The sequence below is a fragment of the Zea mays genome, chromosome 8 (assembly GCF_902167145.1).
Source record: "Zea mays cultivar B73 chromosome 8, Zm-B73-REFERENCE-NAM-5.0, whole genome shotgun sequence".
Lineage (NCBI taxonomy): Eukaryota > Viridiplantae > Streptophyta > Magnoliopsida > Poales > Poaceae > Zea > Zea mays.
The window spans coordinates 135,643,977-135,662,595 of NC_050103.1; the positions used below are offsets into that span (position 1 = coordinate 135,643,977).

The 18,619-nt window shown below is 43.9% G+C and overlaps 1 protein-coding gene and 1 long non-coding RNA gene across 3 annotated transcripts; both read left to right on the forward strand.

The window, feature by feature from the left end:
* Positions 1-2,835: 2,835 nt before the first annotated feature.
* On the forward strand, positions 2,836-4,588 carry LOC103635943 (uncharacterized). Its single transcript, XR_002264134.2, has 3 exons — positions 2,836-2,884; positions 3,986-4,054; positions 4,301-4,588. It is a non-coding gene; the product is annotated as an uncharacterized lncRNA (long non-coding RNA).
* Positions 4,589-9,788: 5,200 nt separating this feature from the next.
* On the forward strand, positions 9,789-13,713 carry LOC103635944 (APETALA2-like protein 1). 2 transcript variants are annotated; one of them, XM_008658314.4, is made up of 9 exons: positions 9,789-11,157; positions 11,266-11,291; positions 11,419-11,449; positions 11,543-11,776; positions 12,055-12,099; positions 12,219-12,310; positions 12,393-12,514; positions 12,672-12,794; positions 13,137-13,713. In XM_008658314.4, the coding sequence occupies exons 1-9, from the start codon at positions 10,646-10,648 to the stop codon at positions 13,362-13,364; spliced, it is 1,413 nt and encodes a 470-aa protein (XP_008656536.1). In that variant the 5' UTR covers positions 9,789-10,645; the 3' UTR covers positions 13,365-13,713. The 2 variants fall into 2 exon arrangements, with proteins under 2 accessions (XP_008656536.1, XP_008656537.1); XM_008658315.4 differs by lacking the exon at positions 12,055-12,099.
* Positions 13,714-18,619: the final 4,906 nt, after the last annotated feature.

Consider the following 18,619-nt stretch of genomic DNA (forward strand, 5'->3'; position numbering starts at 1 on the left):
ATGCACTGCTGGCACTTAATATTACTGTTGTGTGGGTAGTTTATATTACAACTATATTACTGCTTGAAATTTCTGCTGCTTCACTGGCAATTGGTTGACTGCTTTAATTTCTGAACCTTAAGTTTTAATGTTTTCATTTCTTTGAGTGTAGACAAGGACATTAGCAGCTTCAACTAATGGACCTACTTTGTGATCAAGGACTGAAAGGGATATTGTTGATGAAGAATCTGAAAATAGTTACGAAGAATCTGAAAACCCCATCAATGATGAAGGTAAAAATCAAACAAACTTTAAATTTATTGTAGCAATTTTGAAAATAGTTATGAACAAAGGTTTTCATCTGTTTTATCTCCTGTAATAAGCAGAGCAACCTATTGGGCATCGAAATATAAAGAAAGGAAGGGGCCCAACCTTGAAGAAGAACATATATTCAAGTAGTGGTGGGCCTAAAATCTGCATTACCCTTACACTCTGTTTGGATCATTGGAATTGAATTCCATTCTAATAATAGTAATTTAGGCATATATCAATTAAGCTAATTCGGTTTTATGCAAAGTATATTTATATACTATTATTAGCAAGATGTCGGAGATATTTATGTGCTACATTTTTACTATAGGGGAGTGAGACGAAGAGTGTCATGTAAGTTATAGATTAGAAACCAATTCTAGTAATGCATAAAATCATTTCCCACCCTCCACCCCATGAATTTGAGATAAGCTTATATCTGAACTTTAGAAAGTGGTAGAATGTCAAATTCCAAACTAAATAAGTTACTTTATTAAGTGAATTCCAATTCCTCTAAAATGAAGGGATCCAAACGCCCCGTTAATGAATATGGACAACCAGTTGGTAGGAATAGCAAAGAGTTTGGTAATTTCATAGGAACTTTGGTGAGGAAAAATATCCCGATTTCTTGTGAGGATTGGAGACTAGTTGATTCTAAAAAGAAGTTTGAGTTATGGACAAAAGTGAAGGTAATCTGATTTAGTGAGATAATTTGTCTTAGCCTATTGTCAGTAGATTTGGTAAGCAACTACATTTTTGTTGAAACAGGAATACTATGAAGTGGATGAATCTGGTATAGATTATGTTATAACATCTGCAGCAAAAAAGTGGAGAGAGTTTAAGGCTGACCTAAAGAACAAATATTTTGATGAAACATTGAGTTTTAAAGAGCTTATTGCTAAAAGGGATGAAAGGGTGAAAGAATCTGATTGGGAGTGGTTGATAACTTATTGGATGTCTCCAGAAGCCGAGGTACATGCTGATTTGTTTTTAATTCTTTTTTGAGATATAAACCTTCATTAAACTTTTGTATGAATGAATTTGTATTATTGTTTTGATATATTCATATTTATGTTGTAGGTTCGTACAAACAGAGGTAAAGATAACCGTTCAAAGCTGACTATGTCGCATGCAGCTGGCAGCAAGAGTTATGCTCGTGTGGGGCATGATCTGGTAAAAAAAATTATAATCACTAGTTTGTATAATCATTAGTTTAATTTATGAAAAATCTAGTCAATTACTGGACCAAATCATTTTTTCTTGTAGGCCGAGCAACAAGGATGCCCTGCGAGAAGAGATGAAATATATGTTAGAACACACACGCGTAAGAACAAAGAAGGGGATATTGTGCCTCTACCTGGAGCAGAAATATTCATTGTGAGTACACATATTTTTGATTTATGTAATAATTAAAATATAAGTGAACAAAATATAACATATGTGTGGTTCTCTTAAGAATAAATTTGAAGAAGCTGTTGCTGAGAACCCAGAACTGAAGGACAGAAGTATTGAAGATGGTGATTTATATGCACATGTTTTTGGAGAGAAAGAACCAAGAGGTCGTATTCGTGGTTTAGGCTTAGGACCAACTCCACAAGATGTAGGCACCCCTGGAACTCAAATGAAAATATCAACAAAGCTTCAAATGGCATTGCAAGCTCGCAGTCAGTCTGAGCAAGAGGTTAGAGCCTTAAGACAGGATATGAATCAAATGAAAGAAAAAATGGATCAAATTTATCAAATGATGGTAGCAGCTCAAGGGGTGAAACATATAGAAAGCCCATCACAACATGGGTCTAATTCTCGACAGGTGATATTATTGCATATGTTTAGTCAGTGTAGCATATATCGAGCAGTTCGTCGTCTATCCAGTTAATTAGGCTTGTTTCCTTTATCTCACTAACACTTTTTCCCTTTTTATTTTTCTTTAGAACTCAAGGGTGCATCGGTCAGATGAGGTGGCACATGATTACAATGGTAATGACTATTCACAAAATATGGTTGAAGATGACTTGCAGCTTACTAGGCGAGTTGCAAGCACTGTGGGCCGTCTAAGGAATCGTGAAGATGTTAATACTATTGAAGAGCAAAGTCGCAGGCGAGACATTGCAACAATGGTACCTCAAAGAAATCATGGATCACCTCAAAATGCAGACGATAATCATGTAATTTCTCATCTATCACTTCATATTTATGTTTCATTATTTGAACTTTGTAATCTTACTTCGCATATTTTATTAGGTTGGTAAAGAAGTCATATTATATTCTATGATGAGATCAGAAGTTCCTGTTGCAATAGCAAATATTATCTCAACCGACCCAACCACTAAGGTTGCAGATGTTCCTCTTGGAAGGGAGTTCACACAGGTTTTTGTGACTCGCGTGCTAAAAAGGGAAAGTACTCTGCCACGACCATACTTAGGTGTAGAGAGTATGGGGGATGCTCTTTTTATGCCCGTTGCATGGCCAACAAACAAGGTAATACTACAACCTTGTCTTTTATTTATGTAATTAATGGAACAAGCTTCTAATGTTCTGTATTTTTAGATGGGTCGTAACAAAAAATCAACATTGACCCAAGGTTCTACAGCAGCAGGTAAATATTTTGCCTGAAAATATGTTTTCAGACTCTTGAAATAAATGACATCTAGTTTACAGCAGGTAAATAGTTTACAGTTTACAACAGTTTATAGTTTAGTTTTAGACTTGTATTTTTAGTGAAGGCGCCACTTGTTCTGATCATGATGTGTGGACCAAACTTTCTTGAACCTAGCTAAGTCTGAGTCGGTCTTCCAAGTCTAGGGGTCCCTGTCCAAGTTACTTAGTCTAAGTCAAAATTCCTGACTAGACCTAGGTTAGTTTCTTTTCTCTTTTGATGTTTTAGCCATCAATGTACCTGGGATCGATCTTCCTGGGTTCTGTTTTATCAAGATTTGTAACTCAGCCTTTCTGGGATCGATCTTTTATAAAGTTTAGAACCTGAAAGGATTGGTGCTCTGTGTTGGATGGAAGCATAGCCTCAGAACGAGGATAATGGATAGAGAAGCAATTCTGCCTTTTCTTGAAGCAATTCTGCCACATTTTATCGTTTGCAATTTTTCCTGGCTCGTGCAAAGAATCTGTTTGCTTTCTCATACACTATTAGCTTGGTCTGACAGAGTCTTTGTTTGGTTCCCATGATTAGCCAGGCTCCATAGAAACGGATAAAAATCTTGCACAGAGAGAGCCAGGCCCGGCGGAACCTTCTGCACATGCTCAGCCTGGCTAGATTGCAAGCGCACCCAACCAATCATGTGTGCTTGCACCGGAGGAGCCTAGTTGTCCTTGGTAGAGCTAACCAAACGTGACCATAGCTTTTGGATGAGTGAGCTAACTGTTGTCATACTCCTGAGAGGCACTATGGATATATAGGAGTCCCTTGTCATGCTCGAGAGGCTCTATTTTGTGTCCAACAGTGAGCATGCCTCTTTGAGCCAGATCGCCCCCTGTCTCCTAAATCTCCAAAATCTGTGAAGGAGGTTCTAGAGGAACCAAAGTTCAGTTGTTTGATCTGGATGAGTGAGCTAACTGAAGCGACGTCCTTACATAGAAATTCCATAAATTTCATACTATTTTCTTCATATATTTTCTGCATGTTGTCTCTATTTTGTCTTAATTTTTAATGTCCAAAATCATGTCTCTGTTTCGTCCTCTTCAGAACTTATTCGGTGATCTTTTGGCCCATCTTTGCTAATACCGACAAAGTACGCATGCTGCTGTTGTCAAGGTATAGTATGTGCCCACCTAAATGACTTCATAAAACTCCATCTCTCCATTCACCCTTAAACTTTCATCTACAGTACACCGAACTTTGTGATTTACTTTCATCTTTGTGATTTACTTTCATCAGCAGTATCACCGAACTTTTTGCAATTTAATACTTTTATTAAACTTTCAGTTTGAATTTTCTGTTGGGAGTTTATAGACCTGTTGATATATATAGTAATTGACAAATTATCAAAATATGTTGTAGGGGAGGTGCTGGAAGCAAGAATCAGGAGTGCTTGAAGTGTGTGAAAAAATGATTACTCGCATGCATGCTAGCCGTTGGCGTAACATCACCCAGCTGATGGAGAGATTTTAGTTTGCTAGCTAGATGAATCTTTAGACTTTGCATGTAATTGAACTAAAAGTTCACTTCAGAATTTAGAAAACATGTATGCTATTATTTTTTTATATGTTCATCACACAAATTGTGTTCCAAAACAATATACGTTGGAATTCAAAGTCAAAGATTGATCTCTTTCTTTTAGTAATCAAATTTCATATATTCTGAGCTACATATTATTCAAGTTGTCCTGTAATGTGCATCATAATCAGTTTATTATTTGTTTCATTAGCATATATTTGTATACATGTTTTTTTAACTACACATAGGGAATAACATCAGACAATCTGTCGGTATATAGACTTTTAGCGACACACAAGCTGTTGGCACAAGAATCTGTCGGCACAAATTTGTCTGACGGCAAAGATATGTCTGTCGGCAATAATATAAACATTACCGACAGGTAGTCTGTCGGTAGATCTATGTCTATCGGTAAAGGTTATTGCCGACAGGACTTTCGCCGACACACATTATCTGTCGGCAAAGCTCTTTACCGACGGACTGTGCGACGCTATTTAGGTGTTTTACCATCAGACAATCCGTTGGCAATATTGTGTCATGGTGTAGTGGGTGTCTACCAATAGTGTAGGCATCCCTAGCAAATTTCAATTTATTAAAATCATCCTTGCAAGTCTTAAGTTGAGCATTAAGACTTGCCACCTCATTACTTAATTTTGTAATAGAAACAATATGTTCATTACAGGCATCAACATCAAAATCCTTACATCTATTACAAATAAAAACATGCTCTACACATGAACTAGATTTATTAACTTCCTCTAGCTTAGCATTTAAATCATCATTTAAACTCCTTAAACTGGAGACAGATTCATGGCAAGCAGACTACTCAGAGGATAACATTTCATTTCTTTTAATTTCTAGAGCAAAAGATTTTTGAACACTAACAAATTTGTCATGCTCTTCATACAAAATATCTTCTTGCTTCTCTAGCAATCTATCTTTTTCATTTAGAGCATCAATTAATTCATTAATTTTCTGTGCTTTGGCTCTATCTAAACCTTTAAATAAACTAGAGTAATCTACTTCATCATCGGAGGATTCTTCATCACTAGATGAAGTGTACTTGGGTGTGTCCCGAACACGTAACTTTTTCTCCTTGGCCATAAGACATGTATGGCATTCGTTGGGGAAGTGTGAGGATTTGTTGAAAGCCGAGGCAGCAAGTCCTTCGTCGTCAGATTCGGAAGAGGAGCAGTCCGAGTCCCATTCCTTTCCAAGGTGCGCCTCGCCCTTTTCCTTCCTGTAGTTCTTCTTTTTCTCCTTCTTCCCGCTCTTTTCTTGTCCCTGGTCACTATCATTATCGGGACAATTTGCAATAAAGTGACCAGTCTTACCACATTTAAAGCAGGAGCGCTTTCCCCTTGTTTTGTTCTTGTTGGGATACTCCTTGTGTCCTTTAAGCGCGGTCTTGAAGCGCTTGATGGTAAGCGCCATCTCATCCTCGTTGAGGCCAGCAGCCTCCACTTGTGCCACCTTGCTTGGAAGCGCCTCCCTGCTACTGGTTGCCTTAAGAGCAACAGGTTGAGGCTCGTAGACGGGTAGTGGACCGTTTAGAGCATCGTCCACGTATCGAGCCTCCTTCACCATCATGTGGCCGCTCACAAATTTTCCAAGAATCTCCTCGGGCGTCATCTTGGTGTACCTGGGATTCTCGCGAATAAGATTGACAAGATGGGGGTCAATTACAGTAAATGACCTTAGCATGAGTCGGACAACATCATGATCCATCCATCTTGTGCTTCCATAGCTTCGGATCTTGTTGATGAGAGTCTTGAGCCTGTTGTAGGTCTGAGTTGGCTCCTCTCCTCTTATCATCGCGAACCTCCCCAGCTCGCCTTCCACTAGTTCCATCTTTGTGATCATAGTGGAATTGTTTCTCTCATGAGATATCTTGAGGGTGTCCCAGATTTGCTTGGCGTTGTACAAGCCACTCACCTTATTATATTCATCCCTGCAAAGTGAAGCTAGCAAGACAGTAGTAGCTTGTGCATTTTTATGAATTTTCTCATTTATGAAAACGGAATTGTCAGTACTATCAAAATGCATTCCATTTTCAACAATCTCCCAGATACTAGGATGGAGAGAAAATAGATGACGACGCATTTTATGACTCCAGAAAGAGTAGTCTTCTCCATCAAAGTGTGGAGGTTTCCCAAGTGGAATTGATAGCAAATGAGCATTTGAATTAAATGGAATACGAGAATAATCAAATGAATAGTTTTGATTAACCGTTTTCTTCTTTGAAGAGTCGTCGTCGTCGTGTGGTGAAGAAGACGAGGCATCGCTGTCGTAGTAGATGATCTTCTTGATGCGCCTCTTCTTATTCCCGTCTCTCTTCTTTTGACTCGAGCCTGAGTCAGTAGGCTTGTCGTCTCTTGGCTCGTTGAAGACGAACTCCTTTTCCTTGTCGTTGACCACCATCCCCTTTTCTTTAGGATCCATCTCTTCGGGCGGTTAGTCCCTTAGATGAAGAGTACGACTCTGATACCAATTGAGAGCACCTAGAGGGAGGTGAATAGGTGATCCTGTAAAATTAAACACTAAATAGCCACAAAACTTAGTTATAAAAGTGTTAGTGCGACTAAGTAGTTGAGAGGCGAGTTCTTGTGGACAAAACAATCACAGAGAAAGCAATCACAAGAGACATGCGATTTTATCATGTGGTTCAGCCAAGTAACACTTGCCTACTTCCACGTTGTGGCGTCTCAATGGACGAGGGTTGCACTCAATCCCTTTCAAGTGATCTGATGATCAACTTGAATACCACGGTCTTTTCCTTTAGAGTATCTTCCCGATTGCGAGAAATCTCCACAGTTTGGAGTCTCTCGCCCTTACAATTAGGATCACAAAGAAAGCACGGAGTAAGGTTGGGAGAAGCAACGCACACACAACACAATTTCGCAGCACACACACGCACACAAGCCAAGACTTGAGCTCGAAAAGTAGCACAGAGAGTTCACAACTCGAACGGAGCTCAAATCACTAACACAATCGATCAAATGCGAGGAGGCGGAGTGTGGGAGTCTTAGAATGCTTAGTGGATGCTTAGATGTTTCCTCCATGCGCCTAGAGGTCCCTTTTATAGCCCCAAGACACCTAAGAGCCGTTGGAGATCAACATGGAATGCTATCCTTGCCTTCTGTCGAGTGGCGCACCGGACAGGTCCTGTAGATTGTTCGGTGCGCGATCTCCTTCCAAATTTGGCATATCCGACCGTTGCTCCTCTGGGCTGATTGGCGCACCGGACACAGTCCGGTGCACACCGGACAGTCCGGTGCACCAGCTGACCGTTGGAGCAGTCCACGTGTCGCGCGAAGATTGCGTGGCCGACCGTTGCTCAGGCGACCGTTGGCTCACCGGACAGTCCGGTGCACCACCGGACAGTCCGGTGAATTATAGTCGTACGCCGCCGTCGAAACCCGAGAGCGGCGAGTTCACAGTGGACCAGCCTGGCGCACCGGACACTGTCCGGTGCACCATTGGACATTGTCCGGTGCACCACCGGACAGTCCCGTGTGCGAGACCGAGCACAAGATTGGCTGCACAGAGCCAAGCTTTTCCCTTTTTCTCCCTTCTTTTTTAGTCACTGTTTCTAGCACTTGGATAACCATGTTAGTACATAAAACAATTCACCAAGTCTAGAAACATACCTTTTGCCTTGATTTTCACTTCTCACTTTATTTGGCACATAAGAACTTAATTAAACGTGTTGGGCACTTAATCACCAAAACATTATAGAAATGGCCCAAAGGCACATTTCCCTTTCAGTAATAAGTTAATACCTCTTTATATCATTATTTGAACACTGTGCAATGATGTTCATTTATGTAATCGTTGTGTACGTCAGTTCTAATTCTAGCACGTACATGGTTCACATCCAATTTGTCTTCTAAAAACGAATGTGACATAATGTCATATGTATGTGATAATGCTTTTTGTTGGGGTCCTTCGTCTTTCAAAGGTCCTCAAAAACACATTTAACCATTGGTTGTTAGCACATCCTTAAGTGTTGCAGGAGCTTTGGTATTGAATACCTTCGGAGCAGGACATGGAGGAAGACGAAGATGTTAGCTTCGTCATAACAACACAAGGAAACGAAGGCAGAAGTGGAACAAGGCCGGGATATGGTGTTTTCAAGACTCTGTATCCAAAGCAAAAAAGACAGAAAGACGATACTGCCCTTACATAATTTGTAAACTATGTGAACAAGTTTTATGGACATGTTTGTAACTTTACACGAAATTGTACCACCACACTATAAATAGATAAATAGTGCCCTGCATGAGGCGCCTCTTGGGAACAATGAGGAACAACTCTGTATAATCCTTTTTCTTCTAAGTACCTTCGGGTTTTCTCCTCATCAAAAAGCCGAAGGTACTATTGTAAATTCGTTTCATATAAAGAAAGAAATCCCAAGTTGTTTGAGATAAGTAATCTTATCTAGCTTTGTTATAGCCATGTGTGTAATCTTTATCTTTATCCTCTGACAATCCTATATATTATATATAATAACCTTCGTACTTTACTTGGATGTCCCGAAGGACAAACTCTTTAAGTACGAAGGATAACATCTTTTTTAATAATGTGTTGCCTTGTTTTTTATTGTGTACAACAATTAAAAACGAGTGACCAACATTTTCATGTCAGGGTATGGGGACCCATTGGAGACTCGATATCCAAATGAGGATGAGTATATGATGAATCCTATACCTATGATGAGTATAAGTATGAGAATCAGGATGAGTATAACTTCATCAGAATAGGTGCGGGGGCGTCCTTGTGGGCGTGCCTACCGTGCGATCGCACAAGGCCTCCAAAACCATAGGGCCCCAAAATTTATAACAATCTTTATATACAATATAAATAAAAAATATTATTTTATATAAAATATTTACCAACATATAGCATAGAATCGTAAAAGCGTTGAAATCGATCTGTTCTTATTGTTATTCAAACTATTTACCTCCAGCACATTGTAGTCATTAGATAAAAAAGATTGAGATCTTATTGTCACTATCTTAAGAAGACACAGTTAAAAGAGGTAGACAATATGTCAATATGCTTTGATGCAAGTGACCAATTCGTGACGTTGAGTTTCCTCTAAGATTTTGTTTAAAAAATTGCTATGTTGACATTCTAAATTTTATAAAGCAGAGGAGCAAAACTGAGTAAAATCGCATTTAATGATAAAAATGTGGAAAGTGACAAAACTAAGAATACAATTTTAAATAGTCCAATATTTTTTTACTATCTTTTGCACAGGGCCTCTCAACTTGGGAGGACGCTTCTGGGTGTGGGTTTACAAATTCGATGAAAAATTCCCCATTGACAAACGATAGGAGGATATTTTTCTCCCAGCACAAAATAGCATAGCCATAAGGCAACAAGGCATGGCAAAGGATCGTATCATCGTCATCCGAGACCCATTGCTTTCTCTCTCTCTCCTCGTGCTTTCATTACTGGGGTGGGGGTGGAGTGGACCAGTGGAGTGGAGAAATGACAAATCCAGGCCCGCAGGCAGCCCCACCCACCAAATCGGCCGAGCAGGGTGCCCAAATCAGGAAGGATTTTAAGGTTAACCGGCTGCCACCGCCCACCGCCGGTGACCCCAGTCTCTCTTCTATCTATATATTACCCGCCTCCTTTTCTCCTCTCTCTCCGCCCCACCCTCCTTCCTCAGCTCCGTTGCGCACCGCCACCGCCGGCCGGCCAGCCGCCGGAGCACCGAAAGACCCCCGTTCTTTCCTGTAAAAAAAAACCCGCCGCCTTTAGCTAGCTAACCGGTCGTCCTCTTCACCCCCTAGCTTTGCTAGCTCTAGCTAGGAACGAAAGAAATTAAAGGATAACTGAGATTGCTGATTGGTGGTCCGGGTACGGTGTTCTTGAGTCGTGAAGCGACAGTACAGTGGCTAGGGTCGTGCCGCCCCTGCAGTCTCCGGGGTTGCGTGCAGGATGGTCGTCAGGGATCGGGAGTGAGGAGGCATCAGCTCTCGCGGTCGTGGAGCCTAAATGTACCGCAACAACGACTCGGCACTCTCCTGCTTCTACCTCTTCCTCCTCTGGTTCTTCTTCTTGAAGTAGACACCACCAGTTCGCCAGGTAGTTAGCAGCCCAGTTGCGACTGGGGATCGGTGGCGGGCTGCCGCTTGCGAGTTGTAAGCTTGGAGGGGAGGGGAGCAGGAGCAGGAGATGCAGTTGGATCTGAACGTGGCCGAGGCGCCGCCGCCGGTGGAGATGGAGGCGAGCGACTCGGGGTCGTCGGTGCTGAACGCGTCGGAAGCGGCGTCGGCGGGCGGCGCGCCCGCGCCGGCGGAGGAGGGATCTAGCTCAACGCCGGCCGTGCTGGAGTTCAGCATCCTCATCCGGAGCGATAGCGACGCGGCCGGCGCGGACGAGGACGAGGACGCCACGCCATCGCCTCCTCCTCGCCACCGCCACCAGCACCAGCAGCAGCTCGTGACCCGCGAGCTGTTCCCGGCCGGCGCCGGTCCGCCGGCCCCGACGCCGCGGCATTGGGCCGAGCTCGGCTTCTTCCGCGCCGACCTGCAGCAGCAACAGGCGCCGGGCCCCAGGATCGTGCCGCACCCACACGCCGCGCCGCCGCCGGCCAAGAAGAGCCGCCGCGGCCCGCGCTCCCGCAGCTCGCAGTACCGCGGCGTCACCTTCTACCGCCGCACAGGCCGCTGGGAGTCCCACATCTGGTCAGTACTACCACTGTCTACAACTAGCCACACCACACCGATTGCTTCCGACTCTCATTAATTTCTGACACAAACTCTCCGTCTTCCTCCTCTTCTCCCGCGACGCAGGGATTGCGGCAAGCAGGTGTACCTAGGTGAGCAAGAGCAGATCTCTTTTGCGTTCCCAAAGATTTTTCCCCTTTTAGTTCCTTATCCCATCCCATCTCGAATGGCCTAGCTAACCGATTCAGTGGTGGTCCGGCTGCTGGCCGATATACGCAGGTGGATTCGACACCGCTCACGCCGCTGCAAGGCACGCACTGGACTGGACGCCCAGAATTCTTCGTCATGTGAGTCTCTGACCGAATTGATTGATTAACGAGTCTCTGGCTCCTGGAACTCGCAGGGCGTACGACCGGGCGGCGATCAAGTTCCGCGGCGTCGACGCCGACATCAACTTCAACCTCAGCGACTACGAGGACGACATGAAGCAGATGGGGAGCCTGTCCAAGGAGGAGTTCGTGCACGTCCTGCGCCGTCAGAGCACCGGCTTCTCGAGAGGCAGCTCCAGGTACAGAGGCGTCACCCTGCACAAGTGCGGCCGCTGGGAGGCGCGCATGGGGCAGTTCCTCGGCAAGAAGTAAGAACCAACCAACGCTTCTTTTCTTTTTCTTTTTTTTATAGCATGCAGTGATGATTCAACCTTAGTTGTGCCTTTCCTCCTAATCCTATATATGTAGGATTTAGTACTGGTTGACTATATAAGTATATATGTATTGTTCAGTAAAAGTATACATAGGTTAGCTGCATGTTTATGTATGTAGCTGGTTGTTTCAATCAGAAGATAAAAAAAAAGGGAAGTAGTGGCTAGGGAATTCCTCCAATCCTCACCGGTGGGAACGCCGTGCTTGGGTGCAGGTACATATACCTTGGGCTATTCGACAGCGAAGTAGAGGCTGCAAGGTTCTTCATCTTGGATTCTGCCGTTCATATATGCATAATCATGTCTTTTAATTTCCAAAGGGTTGAGTACCGACTCGATTCCTCTTCGTGTCTTTTTTCTTTCTTTCTTCGAAATCCAGAGCCTACGACAAGGCCGCCATCAAATGCAATGGCAGAGAGGCCGTGACGAACTTCGAGCCGAGCACGTATCACGGGGAGCTGCCGACTGAAGGTACGTATTTTCTTTCTGCATATATATATCTTCAGGTATTATTGGCTATTAAACTGCTTGGATCTTACTGCTTCTTCTGCAGTTGCTGATGTCGATCTGAACCTGAGCATATCTCAGCCGAGCCCCCAAAGAGACAAGAACAGCTGCCTAGGTCTGCAGCTCCACCACGGACCATTCGAGGGCTCCGAACTGAAGAAAACCAAGGCAAGCGCTAACGATAGATATACCTTGACAAGCTAGTATCAAACAAAACCAGTAAAAAAAGTTTACTTTCTTGTCGAATTTCATTGCCTACCTGATGTACGTACTTGTGCTTCTGCACAAAATAACGAAATCCTTTTGCCCTCTGATGATGATGCAGATCGACGATGCTCCCTCTGAGCTACCGGGCCGCCCTCGTCAGCTGTCTCCTCTCGTGGCTGAGCATCCGCCGGCCTGGCCTGCGCAGCCGCCTCACCCCTTCTTCGTCTTCACAAACCATGAGGTTAGGTGACAGCTACTGATCGAGATGCAGCAGCAGTTCAAACCTGTCTGTTCCAAGGACCTTTAGGCCGGATTACCAAATCATCGGTCAACTGTCCTGTCTGTTATATATTTATGTGTTAATTTATAATACAAGTGTGACTATTTTTCAAACCTTCCTTCAAAATGCATGAAAAGAGTTTTTTTTAACGAAAGGCGAAAAGAAAATATGATACTTGGGACAGGAGCAAGCTTGGATCATCAGAAAGTATTATTAATTAGGATCACTGAGCTGTTCATTTTGTTCTTGAGTCAATCCTAATCGTACTATGTCAGTGAATGAACTTGTGTTGCACCAATGCAGATGAGTGCATCAGGAGATCTCCACAGGAGGCCTGCAGGGGCTGTTCCCAGCTGGGCATGGCAGGTGGCAGCAGCAGCTCCTCCTCCTGCCGCCCTGCCGTCGTCCGCTGCAGCATCATCAGGATTCTCCAACACCGCCACGACAGCTGCCACCACCGCCCCATCGGCCTCCTCCCTCCGGTACTGCCCGCCGCCGCCGCCGCCGTCGAGCCATCACCATCCCCGCTGAGAGAATCAAGAAGCCGCACTGTAAATCTGCCGGGAAGCTAGCATTTTCCCCCCGGCCCCTCCCCCTCTCCGGGCGTTGCGACTTTTTCAGTTTTGCGCCGCCGGCCGGGGTGGTGGTTTCTTGTAGCCGATCGATTGGATTCCTCGTATTACTGCTGCTTACACTCCCAATTAAGTGAAAAAAAAACGCTCCTCTACTCTTTACACTACACACACTGTTAGCTGATCGATTGGACGTACTTGCTAGCTGCTGTTGCTGCTGCTAGCTTGAGATTGACTAACTTCAGCACTTGGATTGATCTATATCTATATGACTATATAGACGACACATTGTGTACGTGTAGATAATATTTCTTCTTTTCCTGACCGCCATAAAACTGTTTACTCTGGCCATTTTGAACTAAAGGCTAGCTACAAATGAGTGTCCTTCTCGGCCTTCTACATGTTCTGGTCATGGACATCGAGAGATCAAACTTCTCTGTCCTGCTTACTAGATACGTACTAGATTTACTTAGCCTAGATAGATTCCGTTCCAAACTCGAGGCCAGGCGCATCGAGATCCGAGAACTTCATCCACTCGTCGCTCATCATGCTGCATGCATGATGGTCTCAACTCTGAGGCATGCAAACGCAGTGAGACGAACTGGGAGGAATTTATATAGAGTATATATTGTCCGGCCTGTTGGTGATAAAGATAGAATGCATGCACGCTAACTGCCAACATGCATGGGTGCTGCATCGAATTTTTGGTATGGTGCATGCATACCGTGCATTGGTGCTCTGCTAGTACTAGGACCAATCTCCATGGCTCCATTAGATCTCTTGTTTACTCGTCTCCATGTGCCTCTCAAAGTGTGTACTAGCTAGTTGCGGCACACAAGTTGGCAGTTGTTTGTTGTTTCAGCGGGGAAGAAGGAGGTCACCGTTGTCATCGTCAGGGGCGAAGCTAGGATCAGAAGACAGAGGGGGCAGGCTTAGCCTCCAAGCGACCAAACCAGTAAGAACACAATATAAAAATGGCAAGAGAACCAACCATAATATATATATTGATATATAATCTTCATTAAAAAACAGTATAATGAAACAACATCTATTTTGTCAAACAAAATAAAATTAAATCTCAGTTATTTTGAATTTAGCTCTACGTGTATTAGCTAGATCATAGGTGAAAGTCGCCTAGAGGGGGGGTGAATAGGGCGAAACTGAAATTTACAAATATAAACACAACTACAAGCCGGGTTAGCGTTATAAGTATAAACGAGTCCGCGAGAGAGGGAGCAAAACAAATCGCAAGCAAATGAAGAGTGTGACACGCGGATTTGTTTTACCGAGGTTCGGTTTTTGCAAACCTACTCCCCGTTTGAGGAGGCCACAAAGGCCGGGTCTCTTTCAACCCTTCCCTCTCTCAATCGGTCCCTCGGACCGAGTGAGCTTCTCTTCTCAAATCACTTTGGAATCAAACTTCCCGCAAGGGCCACCACACAATTGGTGCCTCTTGCCTCAATTACAAGTGAGTGTTTGATCACAAGAAAGAATCAAGAAAGAAGGAAGCAATCCAAGCGCAAGAGCTCGAAAGAACACAAGCAAATCTCTCTCTCTAGTCACTAGGGCGTTGTGTGGAATATGGAGAGGATTTGATCTCTTTGGTGTATCTAGAATTGAATGCTAGAGCTCTTGTAGTAGTTGGGAAGTAGAGAACTTGGATGCAATGAATGGTGGGGTGGTTGGGGTATTTATAGCCCCAACCACCAAATGTGGCCGTTGGAAGGCTGTCTGTTTGATGGCGCACCGGACAGTCCGGTGCACACCGGACAGTCCGGTGCCTCCTGCCACGTCATCACTGCCGTTGGATTCTGACCGTTGGGGCTTCTGACTTGTGGGCCCGCCTGGGTGTCCGGTGCACACCGGACATGTACTGTTTGATGTCCGGTGTGCCAGCATGGGCGATTCTGACTCCTGCGCGCGCTGTGCGCGCATTAAATGCCGTTGCAGGTAGCCGTTGGCACGAAGTAGTCGTTGCTCCGAGGTTGCACCGGACAGTCCGGTGCACACCGGACAGTCCGGTGAATTATAGCGAAGCAGCGAAGGAGAAAACCCGAGGCTGGCGAGTTCCGGAGGCCGACCTTCCTTGGAGCACCGGACATGTCCGGTGTACACCGGACAGTCTGGTGAATTATAGCCGAGTCGCCTCTGGAAATTCCTGAAGGTGGCGAGTTGGAGTCTGAGTCCCCCTGGTGCACCGGACATGTCCGGTGGCACACCGGACAGTCCGGTGCGCCAGACCAGGGGTGCCTTCGGTTGTCCCTTTGCTCCTTTGTTGAATCCAAAACTTGGTCTTTTTATTGGCTGAGTGTGAACCTTTTACACCTGTATAATCTATACACTTGGGCAAACTAGTTAGTCCAAAGATTTGTGTTGGGCAATTCAACCACCAAAATAATTTAGGAACTAGGTGTAAGCCTAATTCCCTTTCAATCTCCCCCTTTTTGGTGATTGATGCCAACACAAACCAAAGCAAATATAGAAGTGCATAATTGAACTAGTTTGCATAATGTAAGTGTAAAGGTTGCTTGGAATTGAGCCAATATAACTACTTACAAGGTATGCATGGACTGTTTCTTTCTTATATAACATTTTGGACCACGTTTGCACCACATGTTTTGTTTTTTGCAAATTCTTTTTGTAAATCCATTTCAAGAATCTTTTGCAAATAGTCAAAGGTAAATGAATAAGAGTTTGCAAGGCATTTTCAAGATTTGAAATTTTCTCCCCCCATTTCAAATGCGTTTCCTTTGACTTAACAAAACTCCCCCTAAAGGAGATCCACCTCTTAGTGTTCAAGAGGGTTTTGATATTTATTTTTGAAAAACTAATTTTCTCCTCCTTTTGAACACAATAGGATACCAATTGATAAATACTTTTGGAAAGCACTAAGTTTTTGAAATTGGTGGTGGTGCGGTCCTTTTGCTTTGGGCTCATACTTTCTCCCCCTTTGGCATGAATCGCCAAAAACGGAATCATTGGAGCCCATTGAATTCCTTTCTCCTCCTTTGGACATAAATGAATGAGTGAAGATTATACCAAAGACGAAGCCCTCTTGCTTTGGGCTTACTTTCTCCCCCAAAGACGAAGTCCTTTTGCTTTGAACTCTCCCCCCAAAGATGGAGAGAAGCTTGGAGCGATGGCGAAGGATGAGTTACGGAGTGGAAGCCTTTGTCTTCGCCGAAGACTCCAATTCCCTTTTAATATACCTATGACTTGGTTTAAAATAGACTTGAAAACACATTAGTCATAGCATATGAAAGAGATATGATCAAAGGTATATAAATGAGCTACGTGTGCAATCTAGCAAAAGAAATTGCGCGAATCAAGAATATTGAGCTCATGCCTAAGTTTGGTAAAAGTTTGTTCATCAAGAGGCTTGGTAAAGATATCGGCTAATTGATCTTTAGTGTTAATATAAGAAATCTCGATATCTCCCTTTTGTTGGTGATCCCTAAGAAAATGATACCGAATGGCTATGTGCTTAGTGCGGCTATGCTCGACGGGATTGTCAGCCATTTTGATTGCACTCTCATTATCACATAGCAAAGGGACTTTGGTTAATTTGTAACCATAGTCCCGCAGGGTTTGCCTCATCCAAAGCAATTGCGCGCAACAATGACCTGCGGCAATGTACTCGGCTTCGGCGGTGGAAAGAGCAACCGAATTTTGCTTCTTTGAAGCCCAAGACACCAAGGATCTTCCCAAGAACTGGCAAGTCCCCGATGTGCTCTTCCTATTAATCTTACACCCCGCCCAATCGGCATCGGAATAACCAATTAAATCAAATGTGGATCCCCGAGGGTACCAAAGCCCAAACTTAGGAGTATAAGCCAAATATCTCAAGATTCGTTTTACGGCCGTAAGGTGGGATTCCTTAGGGTCGGATTGGAATCTTGCACACATGCAAACGGAAAGCATAATATCCGGTCGAGATGCACATAAATAAAGCAACGAACCAATCATCGACCGATATACCTTTTGATCCACGGACTTACCTCCCGTGTCGAGGTCGAGATGCCCATTGGTTCCCATGGGTGTTTTGATGGGCTTGGCATCCTTCATTCCAAACTTGCTTAGAATATCTTGAGTATACTTCGTTTGGCTAAGGAAGGTGCCCTCTTGGAGTTGCTTCACTTGAAATCCTAAGAAATACTTCAACTCCCCCATCATAGACATCTCAAATTTCTTTGTCATGATCCTACTAAATTCTTCACATGTAGATTCGTTAGTAGACCCAAATATAATATCATCAACATAAATTTGGCATACGAACAAATCATTTTCAAGAGTTTTAGTAAAGAGAGTAGGATCGGCCTTGCCGACTTTGAAGCCATTTGCAATAAGGAAATCTCTAAGGCATTCATACCATGCTCTTGGGGCTTGCTTGAGCCCATAAAGCGCCTTAGAGAGCCTATAGACATGATTAGGGTACTCACTGTCTTCAAAGCCGGGAGGTTGCTCAACATAGACCTCCTCCTTGATCGGTCCATTGAGGAAGGCACTCTTCACGTCCATTTGATAAAGCTTAAAGCCATGGTAAGTAGCATAGGCTAATAATATGCGAATTGACTCAAGCCTAGCTACGGGTGCATAGGTTTCACCGAAATCCAAACCTTCGACTTGGGAGTATCCTTTGGCCACAAGTCGAGCTTTGTTCCTTGTCACCACACCATGCTCATCTTGCTTGTTGCGGAAGACCCATTTGGTTCCCCCTTATGAATGTCGCCGAGGATGGTGTCGACGGGGTGATCTCGTTGGATTGCTTGGTGGACTCTTGGGTGTGGCGGCCTTGGTTCTTCCTCATCCTCCTTTTCTTGATCATTTGCATCTTCCCCTTGATCATTGCCGTCATCTTGAGGTGGCTCATTTGCTTGATCTTCTACTTCATCAACTTGAGCTTCATCCTCATTTTGGGTTGGTGGAGATGCTTGCGTGGAGTAGGACGGTTGATCTTGTGCATTTGGAGGCTCTTTGGATTCCTTAGGACACACATCCCCAATGGACATGTTCCTTAGCGCTATGCATGGAGCCTCTTCATTACCTATCTCATCAAGATCAACTTGCTCTACTTGAGAGCCGTTAGTCTCATCAAACACAACGTCACATGAGACTTCAACTAGTCCAGTGGACTTGTTAAAGACCCTATATGCCCTTGTGTTTGAGTCATAACCAAGTAAAAAGCCTTCTACAGTTTTAGGAGCAAATTTAGAT

Excerpts from the sequence above, each read along its gene's own strand:
- LOC103635944 (XM_008658314.4), top strand. The coding sequence starts at position 10,646 with ATGCAGTTGGATCTGAACGTGGCCGAGGCGCCGCCGCCGGTGGAGATG. Across the intron at positions 11,777-12,054 it reads GGGCAGTTCCTCGGCAAGAA|GTACATATACCTTGGGCTAT; the intron begins GTAAGAACCAAC and ends GCTTGGGTGCAG. Across the intron at positions 12,795-13,136 it reads TCGTCTTCACAAACCATGAG|ATGAGTGCATCAGGAGATCT; the intron begins GTTAGGTGACAG and ends GCACCAATGCAG.